This window comes from Chrysochloris asiatica, unplaced genomic scaffold, assembly GCF_000296735.1.
Source record: "Chrysochloris asiatica unplaced genomic scaffold, ChrAsi1.0 scaffold00105, whole genome shotgun sequence".
NCBI lineage: Eukaryota > Metazoa > Chordata > Mammalia > Afrosoricida > Chrysochloridae > Chrysochloris > Chrysochloris asiatica.
Window position 1 is genome coordinate 8890852 of NW_006408623.1, and position 12654 is coordinate 8903505.

The 12654-nt window shown below is 40.8% G+C and overlaps 1 protein-coding gene across 1 annotated transcript in view; it reads right to left on the reverse strand.

Annotated features, from left to right (window-relative positions):
• The window catches only part of TCERG1L (transcription elongation regulator 1-like), a 249504-nt gene that overhangs the window by 235862 nt on the left and 988 nt on the right, over positions 1 to 12654 (reverse strand). The window contains exons 3-5 of the mRNA XM_006867479.1: positions 12492 to 12652; positions 10339 to 10485; positions 9194 to 9374 (exon numbers count right to left, since the gene is read on the reverse strand). Coding sequence (XP_006867541.1) covers positions 9194 to 9374; positions 10339 to 10485; positions 12492 to 12652 — 489 coding nt within the window. The remainder of the gene's footprint in view (positions 1 to 9193; positions 9375 to 10338; positions 10486 to 12491; positions 12653 to 12654) is intronic.

Consider the following 12654-nt stretch of genomic DNA (forward strand, 5'->3'; position numbering starts at 1 on the left):
CTCTTCCCCAGTGGCATTTTGAGTGCCTTCCAACCTGAGGGGCTCATTTTCCGGTACTATATCTGACAGTGTTTCTCTGCTATTTATAAGGTTTTCGGTCACTAAATATTTGGAAGTAGTTCGTCACTCCTTCCTAGTCTGTCTTTATCTGGAAGCTCATCTGAAACCTGTCTACCATGGGTGACCCTGCTGGTATTTAAAATACCCATGGCACAGCTTCCAGAATCACAGCAACTTGCAAGCCACCACAGTATGACAAACTGACAGACAAGTGGTGGAGACAAGTCTCTAGGTCCCAGCAAAATCTTACTTTATTTGTCTTTGGTGGACCAATTTAAAAATGTAAACCAAAGCCACTTTCATCAAGTTGATTCCAAACCTGTGTAGGGTATCTGAGACCCTAAATCTTGTTGGGAGCAGACAGACTCATCTTTCTACCACAGAAAAGCTGGTCTGTTTGAACCTGTGGCTTTGTGTATAGCAGTGCAATGGCAGAGGCTGAATGATACCCTGCTCTTATTGATTGATACTCTAACTATGAGAAGGCAGTTTTATTTCAGGAAAACTCTGAAAGGTAATTGAGTTCTCATTTTCAGGAGTCATCATCGAAGAACTCCTTAAGAATAGCATATCTACACAGGTATTGCCTCCACCTGGTTAGCATCTTAACCTAAGAGCCTTCCTCCCTTCTACTGCACAGTAGATGGGAGATGCTGAGGGAGGAGATGAGGCAAGTGTGTTCTAGAAAAGGCCCATCTCCCATAACTGCCAAACCCAACAAGGGGGGTACGTGGTAGTGTTGAGCAGAAGCTGATGGCTACTCCTGCTTGTCTGGCCCTGAATCAATGTCTACAGCCTGGGAATAAATGGGCTCTCCACTCAGCCCATTCACACTGTAATTAGGGGCAATTCTCTAAAGAGCTGTACATTATTGATCGGAAGTCTTAGTTCCTAGTCCCATGGCCTATTTCTGTATGCTTGGCATTCTTTTTTAGTGAGAAGGTAGTAATCACTAAGGTTGCTCTGTTTTCAGAGAATGAATTCCTGTTTTTGTGAAGGGCTATACATTCAGAGATAAGGGAAGACAGAAGACAAGGCACATCCATGAAGAGCCTGGGACCTGCTCACAATACTGTCCCCACTTCAGGTGTGTGTCATTCTTTGAGAGCACAACACTCCACATGCCTTTGTGCCTTGCAATGTCCTACTGCCTTTGGAGGAGCTCTGTCCCTTCTTCTTGCCCAGTAAGTTCTGGAGAGTCTGTGATCCATTCAGGTGTTGCCTCAGAGGCAGAAAAGACATACCAATGCATTGATGTGAGGTTTCAGCCAAATGACAGCTAATGAGTTTCCATTGCATGGGCTCCAATTCATGGCGACCCACACACACGTCACAGTAGACGTCAGGTTTCCAAGGCCTTCCAGAAACAGGTATCAGGTCTTTCTTCTAAGGGATCTCTCATTGTTGCTGCTGCCATTAAGTGCCATTGAGCCCGTCCTGACTCAGAGCCACCCAGTATACAGTTTCCACATAGTGGCTAGTGGATTTCAACTGCTCACCTTGTGGTTAGCAGTCCAGTGCTTATCTTACAGCACCACACCAGGACTCCTTGCATTTGTTGTTGTTGCTGGTAAGTGCAGCTGAGTCAGTTCTGTACGGTTTGAACCACAGATGTTGTGGTTAGCAGTCTAGTGCTTACCCTATAGTGGTTCATTAGGACATTGTTGTTGCTATGTGCCATGGAGTTGGTTCTGACTCATAGCGACCCTGTACAGGGTTTCTAAGGCTGTAAATCTTTATGGGAGCAGAAAGCCTCATCTTTCTCCTGCAGAACAGCTGGTAGTTTCGAACTGCTGACCATGCGATCAGCTGCCCGATTCATAAACACTAGGCTTCCAGCTAGTAATCAAGCACTTACCCAGCATGACCTCCAGGGACTCCTAATAATCTGTGTGGTGAGTGAGAAAAGGGCATGAATATTAACCATTAGTTTATACACTTGTTGTTGTTGTTGTTGTTGTTGTTGTTGTTGCTAGGTGCCACTGAGTCAGTTCCTACTCATAGCAAGCCAATGCACAACAGAACGAGACATGGGTGAGTCTTGTGCCTGTCACAATCTTTGGTACACTTAAGCCTTTTGTTGCAGCTACTGTGTCAGTCCATCCTTTGGGGGCCCTTCCTGTTTTTCAAAGATTTTGCACCTTACTATGCATGATGTCCTTCTCCGGTGACTAGTTCCTCCTAAAAATACATGTGAAGCATGAAAGACAAATTGTCACCCTACTGGCTTCTAAGAAACATTCTAGCTGTAATCTTCCTATACATATTTGTTTATTCTGTATGGTACTTTGAATATTCTTCTACAACATCATAACTCAAAAACACCAATTCTTCTGTGGTCTTCCTTATAATTGCCCAGTTTTCATAAGCACATGAGGCTATTGAAAACACCGTGACTTGAGTCAGGCATACCTTAGTCCTCAAAGTGGCATCTTTGCTCTTCAACAGTTTAAAGACATCTTGTGCAGCTCATTTGCCTAATGCAACGCATCATTTGATTTCTTTACTGTGCCTTCCATGAGTGTTGATAGTGGATCCAAGACTTTACATGAAGTCTTAGACAACTTCAATGTTTTCTCCATTTATCATGATGTTATTTACTGGTCCGTTGTTGGTGATTTTTTGTTTCTTTACATTGAGATGCAAACCATACTGAAAGCTATGATCTTTGAGTTTCATCAGTTAGTATTTAAGTGCTCTTCACTTTCAGAAAACAAAGTTGTATTATCTGCATATTGAAGGTTGTTAATGTGTTCTTCCTCCAATCCTGAGGAAGGATTGTCATGTCCTTCTTCATAGAACCCAGCTTCTCAGATTATGTGCTCAGCATACAGACTGAATAAGCATAGTGAAAAAATATAATCCTGGCACACAACTTTCCTGATTCTAATCCATTCAGTGTCCCCATGTTCTGTTCAAATGACAGTCTCATGGTCTATGTATACGTTTGTCTGAGCATAGTTAAGTGTTCTGGAATTATTCTTCATAATGTTGTCCATAGTTTGTCATTATCCACACAGTCAAAAGCCTTTGTATAGTCAATAAAGCACAGGTAACCATCTTTCTGATATTCTCTGATTTCAACCAAGATCCATTTGATGTCAGCAATGATAACCCTCATTCCATGTCTTTGTCTTAATCCAGCTTGACCCTCTGGCAGTTCCCTGTCAATGTATGGTTACAGCCATTATTATATTATCTTTAGCAACATTTAGCAAAAGTACCCACAATTAGAAAATGTGGTAATGGGCTTTGCCAGATATATGTCCAATGTCAGATCACTGTCACTGTCTTGAGGAATGATATCTAATACATTCACACACCAACAATATCAGCATTCAGTGTTTATAGTATTTTTAAATTTTTTACATGACTTATCCACATCTAATTAATGTTCATATCATCTGAGACCATGTTTATGTGCAGTTGCTTCTTAATCATCAACAGAATGAGAAGTGCTGATATACTCATTAGACCCTCAGACTACCCACACCCACATTGCTACCCAATTAATAAGCAACATGATTTCTCAAACAAAAAAGACTAGTTTCCATGACAACCAATAAAGCCAAACCCACTGGTCTCTAGTCAATTCCAAATCACAACAACTCTACAGTATGGAGAAGAACTGTCCCATAGGCTTCCAAGGCTATCATCTTCATGGAAGCAAACATACTCATCTTTCTCTTTCAGAACAGCTGGTGGATTCAAACTGCCCACCTGTGGGTTAGGAGACCAATGGGTAAACCACTGTGCCACCAGCACTCCTTAGATTCCATAATACATAACGTTTTATCCTGGAAACATTTTACACAAACTATTTCTATTGTCGTTACATAAAAATAGCTCCTAGGCTTCCAGAAAGATGGGGGACTAGGCAAATGCACTGCTTTCACCCTCGACACAAAGGTACGAGGGACCAGATGAAAGAGACACAAATGAAAATCCTAGAACCCTGAACTCCGGAGGAAACGTTAGAGAAGTGTACTGAATGCTTACTTGCAGGAGAAACAGAGCAGGAATGACAAGAGAGGCATACTGACTGGTGAACACCAGCCAGATGTGGCATAACCATCTTGAACTTTGGCAACATAAGGTGACCTGGCAGAGCAGACTCATGCAAGTAATCAGAAAGGTGTGATTCCTTCTTTCTCCCCACACTCACTCCCCTGGTGACCAGAGGTACTATCAGCTCACACCCTCATCTACCCCCAGTGTAGACTCTGCACTCAGGGAGTTCAGAATTCTGTGGTTATGAGCCATGCTAATTTGAGGTAGGGACTGGATGCACTGCTTTGGTGGCTGGATTCTGGCAGCCTCACATCCATACCAACAGAACTTGAAGACCCAACAGACCAGAATTAGTCTAGAAGAAACTCTCATAACCAGCCATCCTGTCCCCAGTTGCCCTGTAGTCCTAACAGACACTGACACCAGTTGCATCAAGGGCCTTGATGAGCTGCTTCTGCATTGAGTGCCCTGAACATAGATAACCCACACACTCCCATCTCTTGAGCTCCTTGGCTGACAGGAACCCCTCAGAGTTTTCTCCTTTCCAGGTCCAACAGCTGCACTTTTTTTTAATTGTTTGTTTAATTGTTTAATTGTTTTGTTTTGCTTTCCTTTCATTGTTTTGTTGTTTATTTATTCTTTCTTCTCCTCTGCTTTTCATTCCCTTGAATTTTATCCTTCCCATCTCCACTTGTGTTTCCCTTCTTTTCTTGATTGTCACTTCACCTCAATGTTTCCCTTTTGCTCTTTCTTTATTACCCTTTTCTCTTTTCATCTTCCCTTCACATGCTTTCCCTGTTTTAGCTTTTACTTCTTCATTTAATTTTCTCTCTTATGTTTCTCTCCTACAGCTCCCTTTTCTTGTCCCTCTTTTCTTTGTAGTTATTATATTATTTTTTTCTGGTCGCTGCCTGTTTTTATTTATTTTTTCTCCATTATCACTTTCTCTTTTAATTTTTTATTGCTTGTTAGTTTATTCTGTTTTGTTTTCTTGTTTGTGTGTTGGGGGATAAGGGGAGGGGGTTCTCCTCTCTCCTACCAGACAGGAGACAGCAACCATGCCTACCTAGTCCAGCCACAACTGTGTCATCTGCAGCTCCACCCACAAGGTGCCACCTGATTAATGATAGACAGCAGCCAACACAAGCCAAGCCTACTCTAATCTGAGGTGCATGAACGGCAAATGGAGAATGGTGTACACACCTCCATTCTCTAACTACACCCTCAGGAGACAGTTGGTGAAAGCTTAAGAACACATCAACATGCAATCATCACTAACTACAAATACCACAACATCACAATGTCCCTGAGAGAACAAACAATTTAAACTCACACAAAGAAACAACAGAGAATAACTGAAACAAATAGCCAAGATGGAGAGCCAGAAAATGTTTCTGAAGGAAAAAAGGTCATGAAACTAACTGAAAAAGAATTCAAAAGAATGGTATTTTGATACCTTGAAAGAATTGACAGAAAAATCAAGGAAATCAAGAACACAGAAAAACTTTAGAAGAATTCAGGAAAACATTACAAGAACAGATGAAATAAATGTAAATATTCAAACATTACAAAACTTGGTATTAGAAATCCAGAAAATTAATACTAAGGTTTCAGAAATAAACAATGCATTGAAAGGGCAAGAGAGTAGATGTGAAGTCCAAATTAGTAAGCTTGAAGATACACCTGTCCATACTAGTATGATCAAATAACTATCAGTCAAAAACAATGAAAAATCTGCAAAAACTCTAAGAGTTACGTGGGACACCATGAAAAGGAACAATTAAGGGTGACTGGAAATCCAGAATAGGAAGAAACAATGAAAAGCACAGAGAAAACTTCCCTAACATCATGAAAGACGAGAAGACGAGCATACGCGAAGCTGAATGAACCCCAACCAAGATAGATCTCAAAAGAAAATCACAACAACATGTCATAATCAAACTTTCCAAAACCAGAGTTGGGGAAAGAACCCTGAGGGCATCATGGAAAAATGAAAAGTTGTCTACAAAGAAGAGCCAGTAAGATTCAGCTTGGATCTCTCAGCAGAACCCATGCAGGCAAGAAGGCAATGAGACGACATATACAAAACTCTGAAAAACGCGAATTGCTGACCAAAGCTGTCCCTAAAATATGATGGCAAAATTAGGACATTTACAGATAAACAGAAATTAAGGAATTTGTAGTAACCAGACCAACTTTACAAAAAAAAGAAAAAAATACTAAAAGATGTTCTTTGGTCTGAGAACTAACAAGAGCAGACAACACCCTGGTATTAACATATATGATAACACCACCAAGCTCTCAATCCAGACATAGAAATAGTTATAATAAAACAAACCTACTAGACTGAAAATAGAGAACCTGAGATATTAACTTATAATGATGTCAACTACAAAGCCAAAAGATGGAATAATGTAAATACAGAACTTACAAATGGTGAGGAAATCATGTAGATTTCCATATAAAACAGGCTGTTTTAAATGGGAGGAAATTAATAAGTTACAGGGTAACCTTAAAGAAAATCATTACAACTTCACAACAAGATAAAAAGAGAAAAATCAGAAAGATTTAGTAAACATTAACACAACTGAAATGAAAATTTAAATAAATCCCACAAACAAAATTAACTCAGTGTAGAAAACTGTGTGGTAAAAATAAACCAGCAGTACCACACACACACAAAAGCACACAGCAAAAAGACAGCAATCAATTCATACCTATCAATAATTGTGCTGACTATAAACAGATTAAACAAACCAGTTAAGAAACAGAGAGTATCTGAATGGATAAGAAAATAGGATCCTTCAATATGCTGTCTATAAGAAATATATCAAAAAGATGGAGACAACCTAAATGTCCATCAATAGAAGAATGGTGAAATAAACTTTGGTACATATACACAATGGAATACTAAGAAACTTTGAAGAATCATGATGAATGTGTGAAACACCTCACAACATGGTTGAACCTGGAGGACAGTATGCTGAGTGAAATTAATCAATCACAAAAGGACAAATATTGTATAAGACAAGGCAGTTCTACCCTGTCACATGGGGTCATTGATGACAGACGAGGAGTAGGTAGGAGAGTTTTACTCATATGAGGTCACTGATGACCATTAACTACAGTACGAAGCACATAAATAAGCTCTTAACTGTGCTTTGAGATCTAAAGAATATTCAGCCCATTTTTCCAGAGTAATTCTGAAATTTATCAAAAACAAAACTTTTTATGAGACAAACTGGAAATTCACATCTCAAGACTAGTGTGCATTTACTGTTTCTAAATTAACTTTGGAGGAAATGAGCTCTCCCAAAATATAGTAAGTAATACTTCCCATGCCGTGTCCACTTCAGGTTCATGAGTCAAAAGAAACTCAGAGAAACAGAAAAGTCAAGATCTGTCCAACGGCAGCCCTGATGATACGGTGAGTGAAGTGTGGGGCTGCTAACGAACAGGTCACTAGTTCAAACTCACCAGCCAGTGGCTGTGCAGGAGAAAGACGAGGCTGTCCGCTCCCACAAGGATTTAGTCTCGGATGCCTTTTGGAATCCAAGTTCGAATCAACTTGATGGCAGTAGTTTTGGTAGACTATGTTAGAATGAAAGGTTGTCAACCGTGTGAATAAGATCATTATTTTTATCCTTTAAAATCAAGCAGTCTTAAAGTTTAATTTTATATGAATAATTATGCTTTATATAAAGTGTTCAATATTTGCCATCTGTAGTAAGAAAGCAGTGCCTGTATGCTAGGAAACCTATACTAAGTTGTCATAAAGTCTCACCAGCTAAATAGATACTTAGCATTTTAATAGTCCAACTTCCCTAAGAGGAGGACTAAGGCATGCTGGGAAATATCTATCTGATACTCAGATACCTACTGAGAGGAGAAGGGAAGTTCACTCAAAAATTTCATTGGAACAGGTGGGTTTGATTTCATTATGTTCTACACTAAATTTGCTGATTATTTGGTGGCAGTTATTGGCAATGCATTAGGAAATTAAAACATTATCCCCCACCTATCAAATAAGCCATTTCTACACATGGCATCTTTATATAATACCTGCCATCTAATCATCTGTAATCATCATTACGTTAAGGAGGAAAGACGATCATCTCAGTGTAAAATGTTTATAAATGTAAGCCTGCATGATGCTCATTCTGTTTTATCAGTAATGCACAATTACAAGGACAGAAGGCAAGTTTCAGTCAAGAATCATTAAGTTCTGTAAAAACAAAAAACAAAAACAAAACAAGTAGCAAAGTTGTTCTTCCTGACTCATTGTTAAACAAGATTCATAGCAAATTAGAATAAAAAAGAGGAGAACAGATACATCTTTCAAACCTACAGCCCATTATCCACAGGAACATCTCCCTGTTACTAAATTTTAGAGACACACATTGAGACAAGCTTGGTGGGTAGGAAATTACAGGAAGATAATGAAATTCTGAAGTCATAAAATATTTCGTAATGGAAGGTGTTGCAAGATCATTTTGGCTCGGGCAGCATTTGCTTTCATAATATGATTGTATGTTAAGGTGGTTTTAAGAATCAATTTAAAATTTCGTATGATGACTCTTCTTCGGTTGTTAGATAGGCATATTATGCAATCTTTCATCTGAGATTGTTTCTTCAGAGTCTTTGGGAAGATTCTTTCAGGTCACTGCAATCCAAACATAGAACAAAACCCATCTTCCAAACAGAAAATGGTTGTAGCCCCACCAGACCATCATCCCCAGTAAGGAGGCAGAAGTCTGCAGAAATCTCACCTGGACCTGTGAACTTCACTACACCAGCCATGCTTACTGAGATGACTAAACCAACTAACACACCTATTAAGAGCGACCAGCAGAAGACATGCAACAATTCAGAGATGACTGACAACATTGTCAAAACTCCTCAGCCATCTCATCGTCTTAAAAGCCTAGTGTGTTTCTAGAAGAAGAGTGGATGAGCTGCTCAAGACTCAATTTCCTCATAAAAATAATCATGCTCACAAAAAGAAACTACATTCTACTGAAAAAACTGTTTAATTGAAATGGAAAACATCATTTTCCAACCTAAAACCGATTTACGAATACGAGAAGGAAAAGCACATTGTCACCATGACACAGCCACCTACCTGGGACGGGCTGAGGGGCGAACACCACAGTGGGAAAAGGTCTGGAAACAGAAGCTGGCCTGGACAGAGATATTGGAACTTGATCTGCCAGCAAATGGGGCTTCTCGTGCCCATGGAACAATCTGGATTCCTCAGGATATACCCACGTTGAGTCCAGAGCAAAAGAATTATTGAAAATGATCTGTCCAAAAATAAAGCAAGCATTACATTTTAGGAAAGACACAGGATGAATGTGAGCCACTAAACACAAATATCCATCTTGTCTTACATTGACCATAAATATCGCATGCCTTATAATTGGGGACTACATAGGACATCTAAGGAACTCTGGTAGCACAGTGGTTACAAATCAGGCTGCAAACATTAAGGTCAGCGGTTTGAAACTACCAGCTGATCCACGGGAAAAGATGAGGCTTTCTGCTCCTATAAAGACTTACAGCCTCAGAAACCCTGTACAGGATCACTATGAATCAGAACCGACTCCACGGCACAGCACCACCACCACCACATAGGACATCTATTCTAAACCTGAAAGATTCATGGGGACCCATGCCTAATCATCTCCTCACTGAAGCCTCCTGAACTGTCTTCAACTGTTGACTTCATGGCGCTGGGTAGTCAGTGTTCAGAATGGAGAATCAGAGTCGTGAGATAATTAGCATGTCAGAGACAACCTCGACCTAGTGCTTCCATCAGTTTTCAAGTGAGCAAAGGATAGCCAGTAAATTTGAATTCAAAAGCCCAGAATAAACAGTTCGAAAGATGAAAACCCATGCCATCCTTAGCAAAACAACAACTCACTGGAAATGGGAAATTTTCATTACATAATGTGTAAGCCTCCAGATTCATAGCTACAGATTTCAAAACTGAGCAATAAAAATAAGATGAAGAAGATTCTGATTCAGAATTGGAAAACGTTTACACTGTTCTGTGCAATCCACATACTTTGAGCTAAAACAAAATGCCACATCTGCTGATTGGTGTTTTTGAACAGATCACTCTCATTCTGGAAAGCTTTCATTCTACACCTAGAGGCTCAATCTATTGCAATTAGAAAACACAGGATGTTCCCTGTTGTCATGGAAATATGCAACAAATGAATAATTAAAACCCCATTAATTCAATGAAATCGCTTGTGCTTTTACCTTACAGTTAGGTAGCCTTTTGTCTATCCAACTTTTTCCAACAGGAGGTGGCAGAGCAGATGGGAAGACATGGGGGAAAATAGGCACCAGCTCCACGGTGGAAGAGGGAGACAATCCCATCACAGGAGCATGGGCACCAAGCAGCCACTGTGACCCAAAAAGACAGAAGTCAGCTTCGTCTGAAATGGTCAATGCTACTGACCCTAGAATTACTGCTTTCTAAGGGAATGATACGTAATGTGCAGATCTGATTATGAAAATAGACCCCTTTCCCCCCAATCAATACAACTCTAAATATTCACAGATCAAAGGAAATGTATAAAAGTTATCATTTCTAAATTGTTATAAAGTACTCGTCAGTGCTGAGAAGCAACTTCTAAGTACAAAACCATGAGAAAGTGGTAACAAATAAATGCCTTTCTGCCCCAAGAGAAGGAGCAGCCACAGTGGGAAGGAAATGCTGACCATTTCTCATTTAATTCTTGAATTCTTCCCATAAGCAAGCATAAAGCTAGATTCTATATTATCATCTTAAGTATACCATGTATTAATCTCATCTATCACTTTAAAAACCAGAACTTAACTAATATTTTCAAAATGGAAATAGCTAAAGAGTCCAGGTGCAAAGTTGCCCAAAGATCAGCAATGCAAATTGGCAGAGAAAGAAGCAAACAAACCCATCATAGCCCTGAATCAAACACCAAACACGGAAAAGGAGTTGACAATTTAAGATGCAGTCTTCCTTGTTAAAACAAATGAATCCTCATCAGCGGAAAACAAGTAAGATGCATGGCTCAGTGATATGGAACCCTTCAACGACTATTTGTTTTAAAATCATAAATGCCTTTTTTGATTATCCTTTTATATAAAAATATTCTTCTAGTTCTAAAGATTATTGTTCTAGCCCAAATGGGTAACGTGAAATAATTTAAATTGAAATACAAAGTTTTTTATTTTTATTTTTTAATTTTTGCACAAGGTGGGTAAAATGCAGTGTTCCATATAAGAGGAGGGAAAAAAACCAAAAAAAAAAAAAAAAACCAAAAACGCAGCTCCTTGAGTTTATATACCTCTAGTGGTCGATCCGTGATATGACAACCTTCCCAAACATGGCAAAGACTACAGAGAGGTTTATTCAATAAAACCCAATATGAACCGCACCACACACCAAAATTCCATACCCAGTACTACCTCTGTGGTGTGTTATTAAGTCTAAAGACCAATTTAGAAATTTAATAACATTTTTTTTAGAAAAGCTCACACGATAATAGAGCAGGGGTTCTTAGATCCTGTAGGCTAATGGCCCACTCATTTGAATATGCTAATATTTAATACTGGCAATGCTTGGAATAAAACACATGCTATCCTCCTCTCTCCCACCCCTGATTTAAATGTCCCTGCACAGTTAGATGGTAACCCAGGGGTCTGGCCAACACAAGCAGCTTGCCCCATTGCATTACTAATAGAAGACACAATCACTTTTTTTTAATACATATTGTTTTAATTTCAAGGCTTTCAACGCCAAACTCTTGTAAAGTGTGATATGGCGTTTGCTCCAAAAGAACCAGGGCAGGAGCGTGAAACACCGGTAACACTGCTCTGAATTAGAGGCAGGATTCCCTCCTGGAGTCAATTGGTTTGGATTTTCCTAGGCATTGTGCTGAGTCTCTTTTCAAATGGCAAACGAAAAGCCAGATCGGAATAGCTATTGATGTCCAGCTTGCGTTTCAAGGCAGGCAGACTGTGAAAGTATTAACTTCTACTCGGAGAGGCAGCCCGGGCGCGGCGGCTACACTCTGCTCCGCGAATTCAGCACCGCGGTCTGGACAGCGACCGGGCCCCAGTGAAAGTTGGAGCCATACTGGGCCCACCCTGGCCCGGGTCCGCAGGTCTCATAGCCACTGTGTTGACAGCCCCTGACCAAGGCAACCCCAACTGCCCAGGAGCAAATCGGGACTTCGGAACCTGAACTTTCCTGTCAACGCATAGCGGCTAAGCTGAGGCCAGCTTCTAGCCTAGAGGAACCGGCCAGCTTCTAGCCTAGACGACCACCCCGGACGAGGGATCGCGATCCCTGGGCCAGCTCAGCCGGGCTGGGCGAGGGGCAGGGACGGCCGGCGGCCCCGATCCGCGGCGGGGCGGGGACACGTTACCTGCCCAGGGAGCCAGGGCGGGTGGAGCGCAGTGGCCAGGTCTGGCGCAGCGGGCAGCGGCAGCAGCGGCAAAGGCGGCTCCCCGGGCGCCGGCCAGGCTGCCAGTGGCTGGAGCAGCGTGGCGGCGGGGGGCTGCGCGGCGGCCAGCAGTACGGGCGGGGGC